The 18,643-nt window shown below is 39.9% G+C and overlaps 1 protein-coding gene across 1 annotated transcript in view; it reads right to left on the bottom strand.

Annotated features, from left to right (window-relative positions):
• The window catches only part of CNTNAP2 (contactin associated protein 2), a 1,228,588-nt gene that overhangs the window by 813,713 nt on the left and 396,232 nt on the right, over positions 1–18,643 (bottom strand). Inside the window, exon 10 of the mRNA XM_042927363.1 lies at positions 15,260–15,431. Coding sequence (XP_042783297.1) covers positions 15,260–15,431 — 172 coding nt within the window. The remainder of the gene's footprint in view (positions 1–15,259; positions 15,432–18,643) is intronic.

Raw genomic sequence — 18,643 nt, 5'->3', positions numbered from 1 at the left:
CAGAAGTGAGAACCAGAATTTTCGCAGTGCTATTAACACAGATAAAGGATTCTCTAATCAAGCATTCAGAAGCCTTCTGTTCAGTAAAAGATGTGCTTTCTTTTCCTTTTATCAAGGAAAAGCACCAGAAATCAAAATTCTGATTTCCCACCAATGAAACTTTCATTGGGGAGATCATTGGGATGGGGTTTTGGAGAAATATGATTAGTTTTAGAAAATAAATAAACGCCACTGAATTATGTTTTCCATCACTTTGTGACTGTACATCACTGGCATGTAATTATTACACACTTATAAGTGATTTTTACAGAGCAAAGGGAAGAAACTACCTGGAGCCACATGAATTAACTCTTTATTTCACGATGTTACTAATTGACTTCCCTTATTCATCAAACCAGTTTGACAGCAAACATTTCATAATAATTGCATTAACTTTTATGCAAACTTTAAATGCCACCCCTAAAAAAATCCTTGCCTCGATTTTAATTAATCTTGAATATTTAATACACTTTTGCATAACTTAAGCAAAGGCTTATCTTTTTTTCTTGCCTAGGGCTCCTTGAACTTTAATTAGTATACGTCATATCTTACAAATTTTGGTGTCGCTTTTTAAGGAGCAATAATTTTGATCCGTTTCAACCCACCATCATCAGATATAGGTTCCATATAATAGTAATTACACTGTAAAGGGAAAGAATAAAAATGAGGAAAGAAAGGGAGGTTTTCTGCAATTCAACTTTTTCTTTGTAGGCGTTCTCCAAAATGTCACAGATGAGTTTTAGTAGTTCTAAGTATTTCGATATAATTCCTGTGATACCTATCCGTTATTCAGGTGAAATAGTAAAAAAAGCAAGGACTATAATTAATACAGAGCATAAAATTGTATCTTATACAAATGCCTCAACACCTATCTTGCTGGTACTCCCACAGAAGGCAAACTGATACAGGTCTTCTGAGAGGGGACAGTAGCTGTTCCAGTCAGACCCAGTGACCAGTCCCTGTGGGGCACGTGACTCAGAGGCAGCCAAACCATAGATTTCTAGCAACTTAAGACTACAGCCTGGTGAAAAAAGATAAATTCAACCAACAAATTTCTTCTCTAACATTTGAAGGAAGAACTAAAACAAAAAACAAACAAAGAAAAAGAAACCAAAACCAAAACCAACCGGCTGGCTAACAATGAGAGCTGAGACAAGGGAGTTGTAGGACCCAATACTGGGCACTGTGAAAATTGAAGGTGTATTAGTTTGGATGGTTTCAATTGTAAGTAGCAGAAAAGATGACTGAGTCTGCCTTCAAAAAAAAGGAAATCTATTGGTTCAAATAAGTGAAACGAATAGAGGTGAGTATAGGATTGATCAAGTAACTTAACAAAATCACCAAGATTCTAGCTTATTTCTGTCTTTTCAGGGCTTCTCTACTCTGTCTTCAGCCTATGGCTTCCCTGCTGCTCATGGTCTCAGATGGTTTCCTAGGATGGCTGGCCTGGATCATATTCATTCCCCAAAAACCGTCTCAGAGGCCACAGTTGTCACTGAAGAATGAGTAGCTTCTCTGAATCCAAACAGAAACTAATGCCTGTTGAAAAGGGACGGGCTGGGGTTGCCCATAGGAAATTGGTTGCTGAGAAAGCAGGCAATGGGTACACATCACAAAATTTCAGAGTACAAAAAAACCAAAAAACCAAAAACTACATGCAAAGCAATCCTGTTGGTTTACGGATTAAAGGGGGAAAATGAATGCATTATAGCTCACATATGTTAAGGCAGAGTGTTTGGGTGAACACCCATGAATTTGTGCCTTGAAAACTGTCTTGGGGTCTCCTAGGTGGCTCAGTCGGTTAAGTGTCTGACTTTGGCTCAGGTCATGATCTCTCGGTTTGTGAGTCTGAGCCCCGCCTCAGGCTCTGTGCTGACGGCTCAGAGCCTGGAGCCTGCTTTGGATTCTGTGTCTCCCCCTCTCTCTGTCCCTCTCCTCCTCATGCTCTCCTTCTCTCTTTCAAACATGAATAAACATTAAAAACACTTTTTTAAAGCTGTCTTGAATCAAGAACTTCCTCTCATTTCAGTCTCTGGGAGGTCCACACATGTTAGGTACGGTGACCGTGAATCTTGGCTTGTTCGGTGTAGGACCAATTCATGCCCATTATATCTCTTTGATTCTCAAAAGCATCACAGTTTTTTGGCAAATTATGTGGCCATCCCGCTGTTCAGACACTTTCTTTTGAATTTCTATACATACTTCCTTAATTGTTTCATGTGTAGCTTGACGATAAGTTGTCTTTACTTGGACTAATTTGAGTTGGTCTCTGTAGAGGACATTTAGACGAGAATAAGAGACTAGCATTCCCATTCTGTCTTGCAACACACTGTTGGGTTTAGTCATGACTAAATCTGGCCCAAGAGATGCAAGCGGAAGTGCTGCATGGAACTTGAACTTGTAAGACTTGTTAAAAGGGGGAAGCGGGCCCTTCTACATTCTTCATGAAAAGCAGATGAAATGCCTGGGGTTCTGGCAGCTGTTTTGTGACTGGGAGAATGGAAACATGAGCGAAGGAAACTGGAGCAAAATGTTAGAGTCTGGATCTCTCATTGCTTCTAAGAGTTACCATACAAGCTTGGATTGTCTGTTTTGGACCTCTGACATGTAACATAAGAAATTTTAGATTTGTCTAATAAAGTGTAATTGGACCTTTGTTCCTAGAACCTGAAAGCAATTCCTAATTGAGACCCAACCTTTTACTTCACAGATATTGAGTTATACACATTTGAATGAATGACAGATACTTTAGCGGAAAAAAAAAATCTTTTTTTAAGTTTTTTAATTTACTTTGAGAGAGAGTGAGAAGGGGAGGGACGGACAGAGAGGGAGAGAGAGAGAGAGAATCCCAAGCAGACTCCATGCTGCCAACGGCAGTGCCCAACACGGGGCTTGAACTCACAAACTGTGAGATCGTGACCTGAGCCGAAACCATGAGTTGGATACTCAACTGACTGAGCCACCCAGGTGTCCCCAAAATTAATCTTTGAACCAAGAAGTTCTAACTTGTGCTCGACTAAAATACTGTCTACTTAATTTAGGCTTCTTTTTTTCATTGGAAACTTTTTATTTTATTTTTAATGAATAGGGAATTAATATTCAGGAGAAAACCAACACATCTGGCTTCTGAGTCTGTAAAGATTTTCTCTGGAGATGGCATTGCAAGCAGATTTAGGGCTTAAGGAAACTTCTAACTAATTAAAAGGGACTGAGAATTTCAGACTGATGCCAGTTTCACAGACCTTCTGGGAATCCCCATTGTCTCTGAAATAAAATAATTCTAAAGGACAACTTATTGAGTCTTATCAGAAGTTGCATGAGTCTTTTAAGTCACCTTTGGAAAAGACCAACACAGAGGCAGGAGAGCCCTTTTCGGTTGCAAAAGTATCCGGCTGAAACTGTCTAGAGATTCTAGACGGGCACTATCCAATATAAATATCAGAAGAGCTGCATGCCATATATAATTTTAAATTTTATGATAACTGCATTAAAGAGAAAGAGGTGAAATTGACTTCAATAATACAGTTAACACAAAATGAAATCAATTAAAATTATTGAGATATTTTATATTCTTTTATTTGCACTAAGTATTCATAATCTAGTGTGTATTTCACATGTATGACACAGCTCGATTAGAAGCCATCTCTGTTTTAGTGCCCAGAAGTCCCATTTGATGAGTGGCTACATATTGGATGGACAGCTCCGGTCTCCTCTGTCTTCCTCTTTATTCCACTATGCCATTACCTGCACTTCTAGCCCAGCTTTACTTATTTTAGCTTTCTCTCTTTGACCTCAAAGAGGTCAATTGCCCTCAAATGCTCAATTGCCACTACTAATATTCACCATTTTCTATATCCCAGCAGAACCTTCCTCCGATTGAAGGAAATACTACCATCACGAAAAAATATTCAGTTAAGACGTTGTTCAGGGGACTTGTGAAGATAACTTAGTCTTCCATTAAAGCTTTTTCTCACTCTGAAACCAGTTTCTCTTTCCCACCAATACCTTTCTGACCTCCATATCTAATGAGCTTACCCCAAATCCTAAAGACCTTGGGTTTACCCTCTTCCATCCATTCCTATCATTATACCAATAGTTCAGGCTCTCAACACCTCTGTTCAGATCATCGGGACAGAATGTCAGTAATGCAAAATGTATTTTCCTGCAAATCCTTCAGTAATTCCTTAACTGTCCAGAGGACAAATTAAAATCTTTTTAGTAGACCTTTGTCCAATAGGTTCTCCCTAAATTTCTAGCCTCAGATCTTCACACTATGTTTCTAACTTCCTACTAATAGCCGCCAAACTCTGGAAGACCCTACCATAAGTCCTTGAGTTCCCTACAAGTCTCTCTGTCGCTCACACCCGTGACCTTTTGCATGTGCCTCCCGTCCAGCTGGAAGGTCCTTCTGGTATACCTGCGAACTGCTCCTCTGGGCAATCTCCTCCATCCTTATTGGAAATCTCACACCACTGCCATCCCTTGTGTATAGAATTTCAGTTTTAGAATTTCTCAGGTTTTTCAATAATTGTGGTTTGTAAAATGTCTCTTTTACTAGTCAGTAAGAATGTTAAGTTCCATAAGGTTATGTTTTATTCATCAAAACTAAGACTCTCCTTGGCACGTGGTAGGTAATCACTGAATGAATGTGGAATGAATGGATGGATGAACGAATGAATGAATGGCATATCTTTCTAACCATGACCCTCCCACACAAACTTCCTGCTCTAGTCTAAATGGTCATTTTACTGTTTCAGAAATATGACTTGGCCATCTGTGTCTCTGTAATTCGCCTCATTGCTCTCACCTGGCATGCTCTTTCCCTTTCCTCTAAAAAAAGTCTACCCATTCCTCTCAACGTCAACATGTTCTTCTCAGAAGCCTCCTTCAGCCACGGCAGGCCCCGGTAGGTCTCTACTAATTTCCTGTAGAAAACATTCTCTGTGGTGATCCAGAAGCACGTGCTTCTTAACATAGCTTTTAAACGTCTCATGAATGTTTCCTATTCCCACAGCTACATTTGTGTATTCCCTGTGAGAAGACATTCTATTTCACATCTTGTGGCTTTCTTGTTGTGCAGACCAGTACCAGTGCTCTGAGCTTCTTAGGGGATTAACATATGTCTCTTGAATTAATAAAGGAACCATGTGCCTCTTTGTATATGGTGCGTCTATCTCATTTCAGATATGTTATCCTTAAAAATTTTAAAGGTTTCTCTTTTGTCCTTAATTTTTGAATGCCTTAAACTTTCAAGAAAAAAAATCACTTTAGTGTCACATTCATTTGCCCAGAGAGGGTCTTTAGAGTGGTGTGTCCGTGAAAATAAGTCTCAAGTTGATGAAACATTTTGGGGACTGTGCCAAAGAACCAAAGATCAGGAAACCACTGGACTAAAAGGTTGAAGGTAGTACTCCTTAAAGGCAAACAAAATTAATCCTATAAACAACTGCTGTCTGGTACTTAGAGAATCTATCCTTATCACAATTGTAGGTAAGTCTGTTTAAATCAATCTACTTACAAATTAAGGAATCCTTTTCAGATATGGAATTTTGTTCGTTAAAATGTGTTACAGATTCACTTTTCAAAAACATTCCAAAACATACATATTCCCTACCCCTTCCAGCTGCATGGCTCCCTTGCTCATGCAACATTCTTTTTGATGTAAGTGGAATTTGGTAAACAAAATGAGATTCGGACTCTAATAAGTTCCTCAATGAATTCATAGACACAGATGATGAAGTATTTATCTCTAATGTGGCAAGGGGTGCCTTATAGAACTTTAGACAATGTTGTCTAAAAAGCTAAGCTTTTTGCCCATTTGAAACTAGTTTCAGGTAATGTACATGCAACCACAGAGAGAGGAAGTACTTCTGTTCAATTAACAAATAAAATAAAAGTAATGACAAGTCCCAAGCCTTAGGAAAACTGTGGGGGTTTTTTGTTTTTGTTTTTTATGGCACAGAAAAATCTACGACTCCTTTCTCTTTCTTCTCAGGTTACGGATCACTTCAATAGCAAAGGGAAATTTTCAAAGAAAATGCCATTTTTAAACGCCTATAAAAAATAGACAACACCCTTTAATTTTTTACCTCTGATTTCTGTTTTAATTAAAGTAGAAATGTCCCATACCAACACACCAGAAACCATTTTATGACCTCCTATTTTTCCTTCCTTCCTCCCTTCCCTTTCATCCTATTCTCCTTCCCCACCTTCTCCATTCTCTTTCTCCCTACCCTCTGCAATATTTGGAATGCAGAAAGCAAAAGAAAAAAAGTGGATTCTAATTTCATTATTTTTTTTCAGATTAGGGAATAGCAGAAGTAAAGAAAGAAATCATTTAATGAAGTAAAGAAACAAATCATTAAAAGGATACGCACCTTAACCATTTTAATTTAACTTAAAACCCTATGTCATGTAAATTCCGTGAGTCACTGGTCAGAGGGAATTGCTCTGGGCCCACTGAGTGGAATTCTACAATTCCAATCCACCATCTTTTCTGCAGAACCAGTTCCATAAAGCATCATCACCCTCCACTTCTAGTCTGGATTTCTTAAAATGCAGGGAAAACTGAAGTAACCAATGAACCTTTGTGAATTTTTACAGTCAGCTTGTCCATGCCTACCCTGAGGGTTTTGCTTTTAGCCACTTATCTTTCTAAAACCTTTTGGTTTGCTTTTAACAGAAATTGTTTCTTTTTGTCTCCACTCCTTTGAGGATGTGTTTGGTACTTAATTAGACCATGATATTACAATATCAAGTATGACTTGCATCAACATATTTGGGCACGAACCAGTGCCTCTCGCTCACAACGTGTGGTTAAGCACAACACATGGAAGGTGGAAGCCGCACCTGCTACTTCAAAGACTCTTCCTCCACCAGGTGACAGGGATCATTCTCCACATTTACAAAGAGAATGGACAGTGTCTATTCCTCTGTAAAGTCAGCTTAAGGGGAGGGCAGTTGAATGACTTCTCGGGGTTCCAGCAAAATTTCGCCATATGTCTACGTAATTGACAAAAGTGTTAAGAAGAAATTATTTCCGGACAGATATTTTAAATCTGTGTTTTTAAATTGTTTGCTTTCATTTTTATTTTTCAGGTAACCTAATATCAAAAGCAAAATATACAAGTTAATGACTCATTTAAGTCTTTCTCTGTGGTTGATTTAGCTACATGTTAAAATCATTTCTCTTTCTCCTTTTTGCTTATCTTCAAACACATAACTGGTTTCTGACATTACTTTTATGCGCTAGGCTTTCCTTGGGATTTAAATGTCAAAGCACAGCTATATGCCATGCCAAAAGCAAATATAGTTTCTTTTGTCCTAATACATGCAATACATCAAAGAAGAATAAAGCTGCTGTTGAATCTTAAAATGGTTAATTCAACTATTTTCTTCTCCTTTTTCTCCTAGGAGAGTTATCTCCTCTGGCGTTTCACTACTGTACTTTTTTTTTTTTTTTTTTTAATAAGTTTTGTCACTCTAGTACTCTATTTGTGCTGAAGAAACAAAATCACTTTGAAACCACTTCAGAGAGGCAACGGACTTGAACATGGGTTCACCTGGGTGTGTGATACTTTCAGGTCACTGAGCTTATGTTTTTGTGCCGGAGAGAAGACTACGGCTTAAATGCTTCAGTATAAACAGGAATATAAAATCAGTGGAATCCAAGATGGGGAATAGGGTGATGAGACAGACACATCTAGAATAAAGAATCACAATGTGAACAGTCACATAAGAAAATAAAGCTGGATTATGTAACGAGTCTTGTTTTTTGCTTATTTTGATCTGGTGGTATGGTTTTAGGACCCTGAATAATTCTTGTCCTAAAGGTATTTTTGAAGGATATTTCCCCCCCCCCAAAAGAAACTCCAGCGTCCTGCCTAAAAAACTGTTCATTGGTTCCAGGTCTCCCAGAATGAGTTCCAGGTAATCGGCTCCTCGTTCCTTTGGGGTTTGATGAGATCAGTCACCATGTGGTCAAAATGGAGCCGGGCACAAAGTTTAAACAGTGTGGTTTACCTGGGGCGCTTTCTGCCTCCTTTACTCCTTTGGCATAATCACCCTGATGCAAAAGCGAGATATGCCCAGAAGCCTGCAGTTTGAGTAATAAAAGACAAAACGTTTCCTAATGTAAGAGAAGTGCAGGCACAGCCTGACATCAGCCTAACTCATGACACGAACATTCGTCAAGAAAGACGGGGGACCGTCAGCCTGCAAATGTAGGAAAAGGTGTTAGACTCAGGCTGGCAGTTTGCAGTTAGCAAGACCCAGGGGAAAGAGAAAGAAAATCTGGAATAAATGTCGTCCCTACAAAAACAGCCGTGTTTGTGAGACAGGCCTCCTCTTTCCTGTGATAGAAATCATTCTGGGGTATTTCGATTCAAAGTTTGGCTTTTGTGTATTTTCTATGAAATTCTTCTTGTGTTGTGCTGTCCACGCAGAGCATCAGTGACATTGTCACAGGGAGTGGGGGCTGGGAGCGTTCGCTTCAGGACTCTGGACTGGAACAAAAAGTTAGCAGTCCTGTGGATTCAATTTTGCCAAGATAGGCTAAGGCCAAGTGGCTTTTGGTTCGAAAGAGCCGGGTGTCGGAGCGCAAAAACAGGTGCCCCTAATGTTGAAACAGTTTAAGTTCTGAGCAGCGATGCCCCCCGCCACCTCAGCATTAGTGCAGGAGGGCGTGTTCACTTTAGATGTCCTTTGTGAGTGGTGGCTTGTGCCCTGAGTGCTGCCTTTGGCAATGTGATTCACAGAGACTCATGTCAGCCTGAGGGGGGTGCTGCAGATACGGAGGTATGGCAAGCTGAGAAAACGGGGGGCCCATGACAGCTGTCCCCACCGAACACCCCCACCCCTTCACACAGGCCATGATTCATTTTGGCTTACATGCAGTTGGCAAGAGATCCAGACATCACAGCATGTCCCTATGAGGTCTATTAAAAATGCCTAGGGGGCTGGCAGACAAGAGAAAGGGAATTTGGAGGAGGGCAGAGGATGCACGCGTCTCGAGGGACCAATCACCCTGCTGCACCCAGAACAGAGTACTCCCGGCACCTGGTTCTCCGTGCTAAATGCAACAGTCCCAGACAAACTGGGAAGGGTTGCCACGTCACACGGATCCCAGCAGTAGCTAAGGCATATCCCACGGTCAGCAGAAACAGATGCCAGAGCGGTGGGCGGTTGGGACAGAGGCTGAGTCTAGAACACTCAGCAGGCTGGAGACCGTAAGGGAGGCCAAAAGGAATGTGAGTAGAGCATGTGGAACAGACCCGCTGTTGCGTAAGTTGTTTGGCTCTGAACCAAGAGTCACGCTGGAGGGGTCAAGGCCACTTGAAATGGGACGAGAGCCTAAAAAAAAGGAGTTTGACTCTAAGTTTGGATCCCACATTGACTAAATATTATATATACATATAATATGTAATATACATATAAAGTTATTAGGATTTCCAAATGTACATGTTCAAACGTTGATTTTTTCTTCTACTGTGTGGAAATGGGAGCTTCTGAGTAAATGAAGATCCATTTTAGAAAATAAAGAAAGTGAAAAAAAAAGAAAATAAAGAATGTTACATGTATTCATCATCTAAGTTAGGCCTGTAGATTTTAAGCCTGATTTTATAGAAACTTGTGATCTCCTCTGACTCGTAATATTAATCTACTTATTCGTTGTGCACCTTTCCAACAGAGTCAGCTTGGTTTAGAGACAGACACTGTACCTATCCACCCCCCGTTTAAATGCTCTTATAAAAAATATATACGCATTCTTTTCTTTCAAGGAATAATAAATCAAAGCGGGTAGATGTTCTTGAAAGCATTGAACTAAAAAATAAAAATAAAAGTGATCATGCACTTCCATCCACAAATGTAATGAAGACGTAATTACTAACTCAAAAATAGGATCCAGTCTATTCAGTTTCTCAAGGGGTAATTTTGAGGGCTGTGGTCAAGTTGGGACATTTACCCTTCCCTTTCCACTCTCTGCGCTATTGGGATGTTTACTGAGTTTGCTTCTTATATTTACAGCCAAGGTAAATAAGAGTTGAATTCTAATGAACTGCTTTTACTATTTTTTTCCTACCAGCTGCCGATTCTAAGAATATGTATTTGCTTTGGCCTCTAAACGGCCATTTAGTCCCCCAAGTTCAGTCTCTTGGGGACATCACTGGCAGGCAACTTAATATACCCTAAAATAAATGTTACCATCTTTTCTTTCAAAGCCATTTCCATACTTGGGAGTTGGTTCCTCTGTGTTCTGGTAAAAAGACTACACTGGTTGCTTTTAGAGGTGGAGGGTGGGGGATGGATGGATACTTTTGGCTCCAAGAAAAACAAAACTTGACTCACAGCAGCTTAAATAAACAGGAACTTCTTCTCTTACAGGTGTATTTTGCCAGACCAGTCACGAATACCACCCACTTAAGCTCAAAATATTTTAACCCCACCTTCTTCATCCCAGACGTCCCAGGGAAGAGTCAGAGACAAGGGAGTCAAGCGGTAGCTACACATGAATTCACAAGGTCCACGGTCTGTGACGGTAACTCTCTTAGTTGATAAATTCTGACCAAGAGCTGCCAGGACTCATTCCCGATTCCCTTCCCTAACTGCTCCCGGCCCAACCCCACCTTCGTGCTATCCAGTGGGAGGAAGTGAATAAAGCCAACTCTAGACAGTTACAGGCGTGTTTTGCAGGCTTTTGGCTCTCAGATAGTCGCACCTACAAAGAGGTTAGACACGGGTTGGGAATAGGAGTTGAGTCGGCACCTGAAGACGTTTGTCACAAGGATCCAACAATACCAGGGCAGTAGGAGCAGACAATTATGCAGGGAAAAACAAAGAAGCTATGTGCTAGGTATTTTATCATTTTCAGAGAATATTCTAGCCATAGAATACCCTTCAAAGGGTAAAGCTACAAGCTTCTGATATTGGAAGAGGCTTCCTGCCCACTATTCGTCTTCTCGCCTTCCAGGTCTATACTGTCTATGAAATACAGCTCAAGACACCGGAGGCCCTCAACAGGCAAACATGGAGATGTTTTCAGACACAACATTTCATTGTGTAATCTGCAGGTACATGCTTATTTCATATATCTATATCTATATCTATATCTATATCTACATCTGTATCTCCAGCTGCCTTTTTGACAGCTCCACTTGTGTCCAATAGACCCTTCAACTCATGCCCAACACTAGCTCCTGATATTTTTTCTTAACCCTTGACCAACCTTCTCGACCACTAGTCTTCCCACTGGGATATGGCAACTCCTTCCTTCCAGTTGCTTTTACTAAATAGTTTGGGTTAATCCTCTAACTCTTCTACTTAGACCATCAAGACACACGATAGACTCCACTCTTAAATATTTTCAGAACTGACCACCTCTCACGACCTCTCATGCCAGCACCCTGATCTTAGGCCACTGGCATCTCTCACCTGGATTACAAGAAGCTCCCTGCTTCTACCTTTCCTCTTCCCACAGTGAGAGTTATTCTTTTAAACTGTAAGCTGGATCCTGCCATTGCTCTACTCAGAAACCTGCGATGGTTCCTGAATTCCCTCAAAATCAAAGCCAAATTGTTAAGAAAAAAAAAAGCCTGTGATTCTGCAGGACTTGACCTCTAGAATTGCTCTGGCCTCCTCTCCTGCAGCTCTACTCCTATTCCTTCCAAACTTGCCCCCCTGGCCCTGGCTGATCCTAGATCATGCCAGGCGGCCTCGCTGCATGGACTCTTCTCTCTGCATTGACTATTCTCTTTGCCAAAAGAATCGGCAAATTCTATTACCTCTTTCAGGTCTTGAACTTATTATTATCTTTTCAATGAGGCTGACTCTGACCAATCTATTTAAATTGTAACCCGACACCTCACTCTCTTGGAATGATGGTCCTCTTGGAATGATGGTCCTCCAGTTGGCCTGCTTTTTTTTTTAATAGCACTTATTTCTTCAAACTTACTGCAATATTTACTTATTACATTTGTTCTTCTTCCCCTTTCCTCATAATGTGAGCTTTCCAAGTCCAAGGATCTCTATTTTGTTCAATGAGCCATCCTTAGTGCCTAGAACAGTGGCACTAAGTGGCACTAAGTGGCACTAAGAGTGCCTGGCACCATGGATATACTCAGAAAATACTACTGAATGAATGATTCTGTGGCTTGGCACGCTTGCTCTTTTCTTGATTCATTGCTGTGCTCCGAAAACAAACAAGTAAATAAAACAAGCTTCATGTAAATCCACACGCAAAGAAAGAAAAAGAAGTTCAAATCATAGGGTATCCCAGCATGACACACAGCAAAACCCCTGTACAATCATCTTCCCCAAACTAGTTCCCTAAGTTTTACTCATCGAATCATTGCAGCTGCTCCTATTATCTCCAAACATGTCATAAAAAATGTGCCTGTGGTAGCTTTTCTATTTTTTTTTCCCTATGTTCTCATTTATCCTCCCCCCACCCCCACGCCGCCGGCCAAAATAGCTCTCAAATCAATCAAGCTGAAATTTGAAAGAGCCAGTGTAGGCTTACTTAGGGGAAATTTAGAGTTTGAAAATAAAATGGCAGAGATGGGGCTGTTGCAAAATTTTAGTTAGTAAGGGGGAAAATACCAAACCAGAGATGGGCAGGGAATATATCACTACAGTGTATCTGGTGGGTCCTCTACGAGGACAGGCTAAAACCACTGGTACTCTCATATGGAAAGACACAGATGGAGGGTTAACTCATCAATGAGCTCCTCAATGGTTGGAATAAGGTGAATACAGTTCTGTATCATATATACAAAAATATAACACCTCACAGATTAATATTTTGAACTGAAACATTTTAGGTGAGTAAAGAAATCTGCTCTCTCACATATTGGTAATTCACGTACATAAGCTGTTGCTCTGGTGATTGCTTTGCGATACATATAAATATCAATTCACTGTGTTCTATATCTGAAAGTTACATGTCAGTTACAACTCAATTAGGAAAAAAAAAAAACAATCACTGCCTTCAAAAAACAGAGCAAGCAGAAAATGGATGCCCTACTGGGCTTTGGAATTGCGTCACATGTCAGAGGTGACAACTTCCCCTTTTCTCTTGGCTTATCCTACTGGAGGTTGAGAGAGACCTATTCCTTACTCCATCAGCTACAGGACACTTGGCAATATGGACAATGAGACTGACCCATTTTGGCAAAAAAAAAAAACATCTGTATATTCCTGTATCTGACAAAAACTGAAATTTGAAGTCCCAATTCTTCACCTTTTCTTGTGTATTTACCTCCATCAGAGGTGCCATTTTCCATTCCCTTCATTTACAAAAAATCTCATTCATTCTTTTGGAGCCAATTTAGCACTTTCTCTCTCCATGGAAATAAAACATTAAAGCCTCAACATATCACCCATACTTCTTTAGTAGCAAACAACTTAAATATAGTGCCCGGGACACACGCTATTTGAAGCGAAATGGCAACATAACCATAAAATCTAGGCTGTTTACAAAAGCTGAGTGGACTAACTTGGGTATTATTGACAGAGATTATTGTAACATTAAAGCTACTGACATGGAAAATGGACAAGGTACTAAAATAACTCAATATTCTGTCTACCTATTGCTAAGAAGGAAAATCTTCCTGTATGGAAAACAATTAATAAAAATTTATGGATAAATATCAAACATCACAAAGTCTGGTCTTAAAACAGTCATCTTTCAGTTTTTCTGATTGTTGCTACCACTTGCTTTAGGCAGAAATAATAGCTATTACATCGCTGATGGTTCAAAAATTGGGAATATATTTCCATTAAAATTGTTCACTGTTGTGTTTAAATATAAATTGTTTAGGCTATCAGGATGACTATTTGCAAATATGTAATAGAAATAAGAACTGTGCTATGTCATCAAGTCTTATTATAAAGATGTTAAGGCTTTAAAATGTTACATTCTAGATCCATCATTTAAACTGTAATTTACCATTCACGCAGATATTATTTTATTGAGATTATATAGAAGCAAACTTACTTCACTACAGATGATTTTACATATTTTTAAGATTCATTATGTGTCTTTGAATGACTTCCCCAAGGATCTCCTCTTAAATGAAAATAAAATTAGAGACTGATGGTCTACACTTTGTTGGAGACAGACGGAGACTTCTGAAACTTCCATCTTCCAAAACACAAAATTAATAAAATTATTTTTCAGAATAGGATAGCCCTATCATAAAAACTTTGAAAGTAGTGTAGAAAATCACCTAAATTCACCGGGTTAAATTCAACACAAAGTCAGATATAGTTTCTTTACGGACAAAACATCTCAAAGGAATATTTTTTTATGCTGGAATTAAAGGCACTTTTTAGAAGTACATTAAAGTTAATGTATGCAATGATGTCATAATATTTCATGTAAGAGCTGTATCTTTCTACTCTGTGAGAAGTCAACTAAGTTTTTATAAAAAAGCTCCTCCCCAGATTTGCAAAAACGAATACAGATTAGATTTTGCAATATTTCAGTATATTTTATAAGGAGGCTCAATTACATTAAATATTCTGCTTCAGTAAATTCCCATACTGCCTGCCAACATTTTTTAAAGCTTCTGTCCCTCAGGAAAGGGCTTGAGAGGGGACAATATGCTGAGGATGAGTCGTGACCAAGACAAGGAGAGAAGGGGACATTTCTGCTTGTGGGAGTAGGAAGCAAAAGTAAAAATAAACTGAGCCCCTTTATAACTCAGCTGTTGTTTGCAAAACTACCTGCATAATAATCGCGTCTGCTGAGGGAGGTTTGTGTGATAACAGACTGTTCTGCCATATATTTATATATTTATCCACGTCTTGGGGCGCCTGGGTGGCGCAGTCGGTTAAGCGTCCGACTTCAGCCAGGTCACGATCTCGCGGTCCGTGAGTTCGAGCCCCGCGTCAGGCTCTGGGCTGATGGCTCGGAGCCTGGAGCCTGTTTCCGACTCTGTGTCTCCCTCTCTCTCTGCCCCTCCCCCGTTCATGCTCTGTCTCTCTCTGTCCCAAAAATAAATAAAAAACGTTGGAAAAAAAAAATTAAAAAAAAATATATTTATCCACGTCCCGATATAAATGTCACCGCTAAAATCACAAATACGCCATCAGCATGACGGGTGGCTCCTCTCGCCTCACCTCTTACAGGGTGTGTGTGCACGTGTGTTTCTCTCGCCAACGACAAAAACGTGAATTTAGAAAGTGTAGGCAAGTTTGGGGTAGGACAGAAAGAGCGTACCTGTCTATGATGGCGCACATGTCGATGCTGACATTCGCAAAACTCCCCGGCCTCCTCTGGGCCACTTCGTATAAATTCACCAACTGGTCATCCACTTGGACAAGCTGCATGCATCCTTGGAACGAAGGCTGAAGGACGGAGTGACTGGAGTTACTCATGTGGTTCAGAAAACCTGCGGGAGGGAAGAAGTGAGAAAGTTACATTCTGTGTACTACACGCTTCACGCAATTTCCTCCGGGTGTTTTCCCTGCCACGGCCATCCTGTCTGGTTGATCCTTGCTGATGTCATAGTCAATGCAGAAGAATGGGCTCTTTGGAGAAAGAGATATTATTTCAAGGGAAGAAGGAAGGGCCGAACCTGGGTGAATGTTTCTCTCGGGGGCTACCGTCCCTCATATTGTCTCTGTGACGTCTTCTTTCTCTCTTGGTCACATCTTTCTGTCCCTCCGCTCTCGAAGGCTCACCGCTATACTTCCTCACCTGACTCTCTTCAGAGATGAAAACGTTATAACTTTAGGCTTTTCACAACTATCCCACGGCCTTCCTTTTATGCCGTTAGTATTTACTTCTTTTTTCTTAATTCCCTAGAGGCCTGTGATTCAGAGCTCAAGAAGTTAAACTATTATTTATTATGGTGGATTTCTTTTATGGATTAATGCCTAACTCAACCCAAAGAGACACTTGCATTACAAATGATTTCTCAATTTGTAATCCAAGGAAACATTAGAAAGAAATAAAATTAGGCACAAGATTCAGCCACTTTGCTCTGAATAGCCATCTTATATACCTAATAGAGTATAGGGACCATAAATGATAAGAAACGAAACTAGAAAGAGAATCAACAGCAAAACAGCAGAAAAGTAAATACTACTGTTTCTATTAAGGAATAGGACATACATATACCAAGTCTAAAATCAGATATTAAAATTTTTCTTACAAAATAACTTTAAAAAATCAACACCAGTTACCTAAATGCCTTTTCAACAGCACATGCATAATTCTTATGATGCGTTTTAAATTTGTAGGACACAGGAAAAAATATTTCTCTATCCCATTAAGTATCTCCAGAAAGTCTCAAAAATCATCTACTTTTCATGCCGTTCCTCACACCAAATGTACCTGCCAGAGCAAATTCAAACTGTACTAATTTGTCTGCTTGAAATTCTGAAGTTTCTATCATATTCATTTCAATCTAATATTATATCTATAGAAAGAAAACAATTCGTACAGAATGGGTTGCAATCACGACGTGTCACTAAGTGGACAAAAGTGAGACTCCAATAGAAATTTTCCCGAAAATTGACAATGAAGTGATTTGTTTTTAAATGTCCCGTTTGACTAGTAATAGCAGTTCAGGACCAGAGAAACCTTCTTTCTTCCATTATTAATGAGTTATGCTATTTAAAGGCTAATCATTATCATTTGAATTCCCTTTAAGAGTTAATCACGCGGCTGTACATCGTCTTCCATCAACACAGTAGTAGGTAAAAACAGGATTCCACGTAAACAAATTTCTTGGCTTAAAAAACAACACCTAGAAGGCTGCACTGCGAAGTCAAACATGCAGCATATATATTTTTTCCCTAAGTCACATTTTTTTCCTTTGGCTTTGAGTTAGTCTCCTCAGAAAACTGCTGATCTTAAGCAAGTGGTCCATTTAGACTAGTTGTATGCATACATATGATTTTCAATCTGTTTAATCAAGAGAAAATTGAATGGAGTGTAATGTCTAAATTTAGCAGAGAGAAAACATCCAGCTGTAACTTTATTGACTACTCTTAACAAGACGATCATTTGGTTCTGGTTTTTGAGTACTTGGGAGTCTCGAAATATCCACACTAGCTTTGCAATGTTTCAAAATGAGCAGATCTGTTTGTGAGAACAAGAGCTTCTCTGAAGCAAGGCAGCTGTGTGACACACACAGTGCTATGAACTGGACATAATTAAGTTCACAAAACAAGACTTCATCAGTCACTCACAACAACGTTCCGTTTGGCCCAAATTCTGGAGTTTGAAATTGTGAAGGCCTTGCACTTTTTCACATGGGATACGTTCTAGGAGAGGATATTATAGGACAAGTTACTATATATCCATTGAAAATTTAGGGTTTTTTTTCCTTTCCTTACATCACCTTTAACGTTTCCAAGAGGAAGTCCATTGATCCTTGCCTCTGGTGTCCGTACCCATTCATAGTCTCCTTCTACACTGAATTAGTGCTGACTCCGTGGTCAGTGGAGAGCTAGGAAGAGGTGGCCGTGTGTGACTTCTGATGCTAGCATCCGGCTTGGTCTCTGAGACTGCTAACTGATCACACCGGGAGGAGTCTTGTGGAGAGGCCCATGGCAAATACTAAAGCATGGTGTTAAGCTATTAAATTTGGGGGTGATTTGTTTATGCAATAATGAATACCTAATAATAGATCTGGTCCTGGGAGGGAATTGTAACAAAAACCTAAAGATGTGGGTAACTGAGGGATCAAAAGGTACAAGGGAGCTGGACAGGCCTGGAGAGGGCTAAGAGCACAAGCCTCGCGGCTCTCGAGGAGGTCGTCAGTAATGGCGTCAAAGAAAGCGAGGAATAAATGCGACTGGTGATGACAGAAAACTGCATGCTGGCTCTGTTGCAGTGGAAGGTCTGATAAATCATGATAATCTGGAAAGGAAAATTTATACGTAGTGAATTGTGTAACCTAGCTAAGGACACTTCAGGCAGAGAAAACTGAACATCTTCTACTTACAATAAAAGGGAAGAAGAAGAGGCAAAAAAAAAAAAAAACTTAAAAAAAGCACATTAAATATGAAGAAAGCAGGACTTGATTGACTTGAAAATAAAGTGTTTTCTCATTTCTAGTCTCTTCCAGGCAAACTACCAGGGGCATCTGGGTGGCTCATTCGGGTAAGTCTCCAACTCTTGATTTCGGCTCAGGTCATGGGATCAGTTTTTGAGTTCAAGCCCCGAGCCAGGCTCTGTGCAGACAGCATGCAGCCTGCTTGGGACTCTCTCTCTGCCTCTATCTCTGCCCATCTTCTGCTCTTGCGTGCACTCTCTCTCTCTCTCTCTCTCTCTCTCAAAATAAATTAAATAAACTTTAAAGAAAAAAAGATCAACTGCTAATAAAAACTAAGATAAAGATGACAATGAGGTGTGACTGTGAAATTCACGGTCAGACCTCCAAAATGAATTAGGTAGTGCCTCAAAGGGCCACTCAGTGAGACTACAGAACGTCTAGGCAGCTGACTGGCATGTCTTACAGATCCTCTGAGTTAAAAAGTAAGGGTTTTAATGAGGTTAAGGGCATTTTTCCCTCAACATGTTAGCAGAAGTGTAACGTAAAACCAACAAACAAAAAGCTTCTCTGTATCCAATTGTGGATATGGCATTTAC

This window comes from Panthera leo, chromosome A2 (genome assembly GCF_018350215.1).
Source record: "Panthera leo isolate Ple1 chromosome A2, P.leo_Ple1_pat1.1, whole genome shotgun sequence".
NCBI classification, from domain to species: Eukaryota; Metazoa; Chordata; class Mammalia; order Carnivora; family Felidae; genus Panthera; species Panthera leo.
This window is presented reverse-complemented; position numbering and strand designations above follow the sequence as displayed.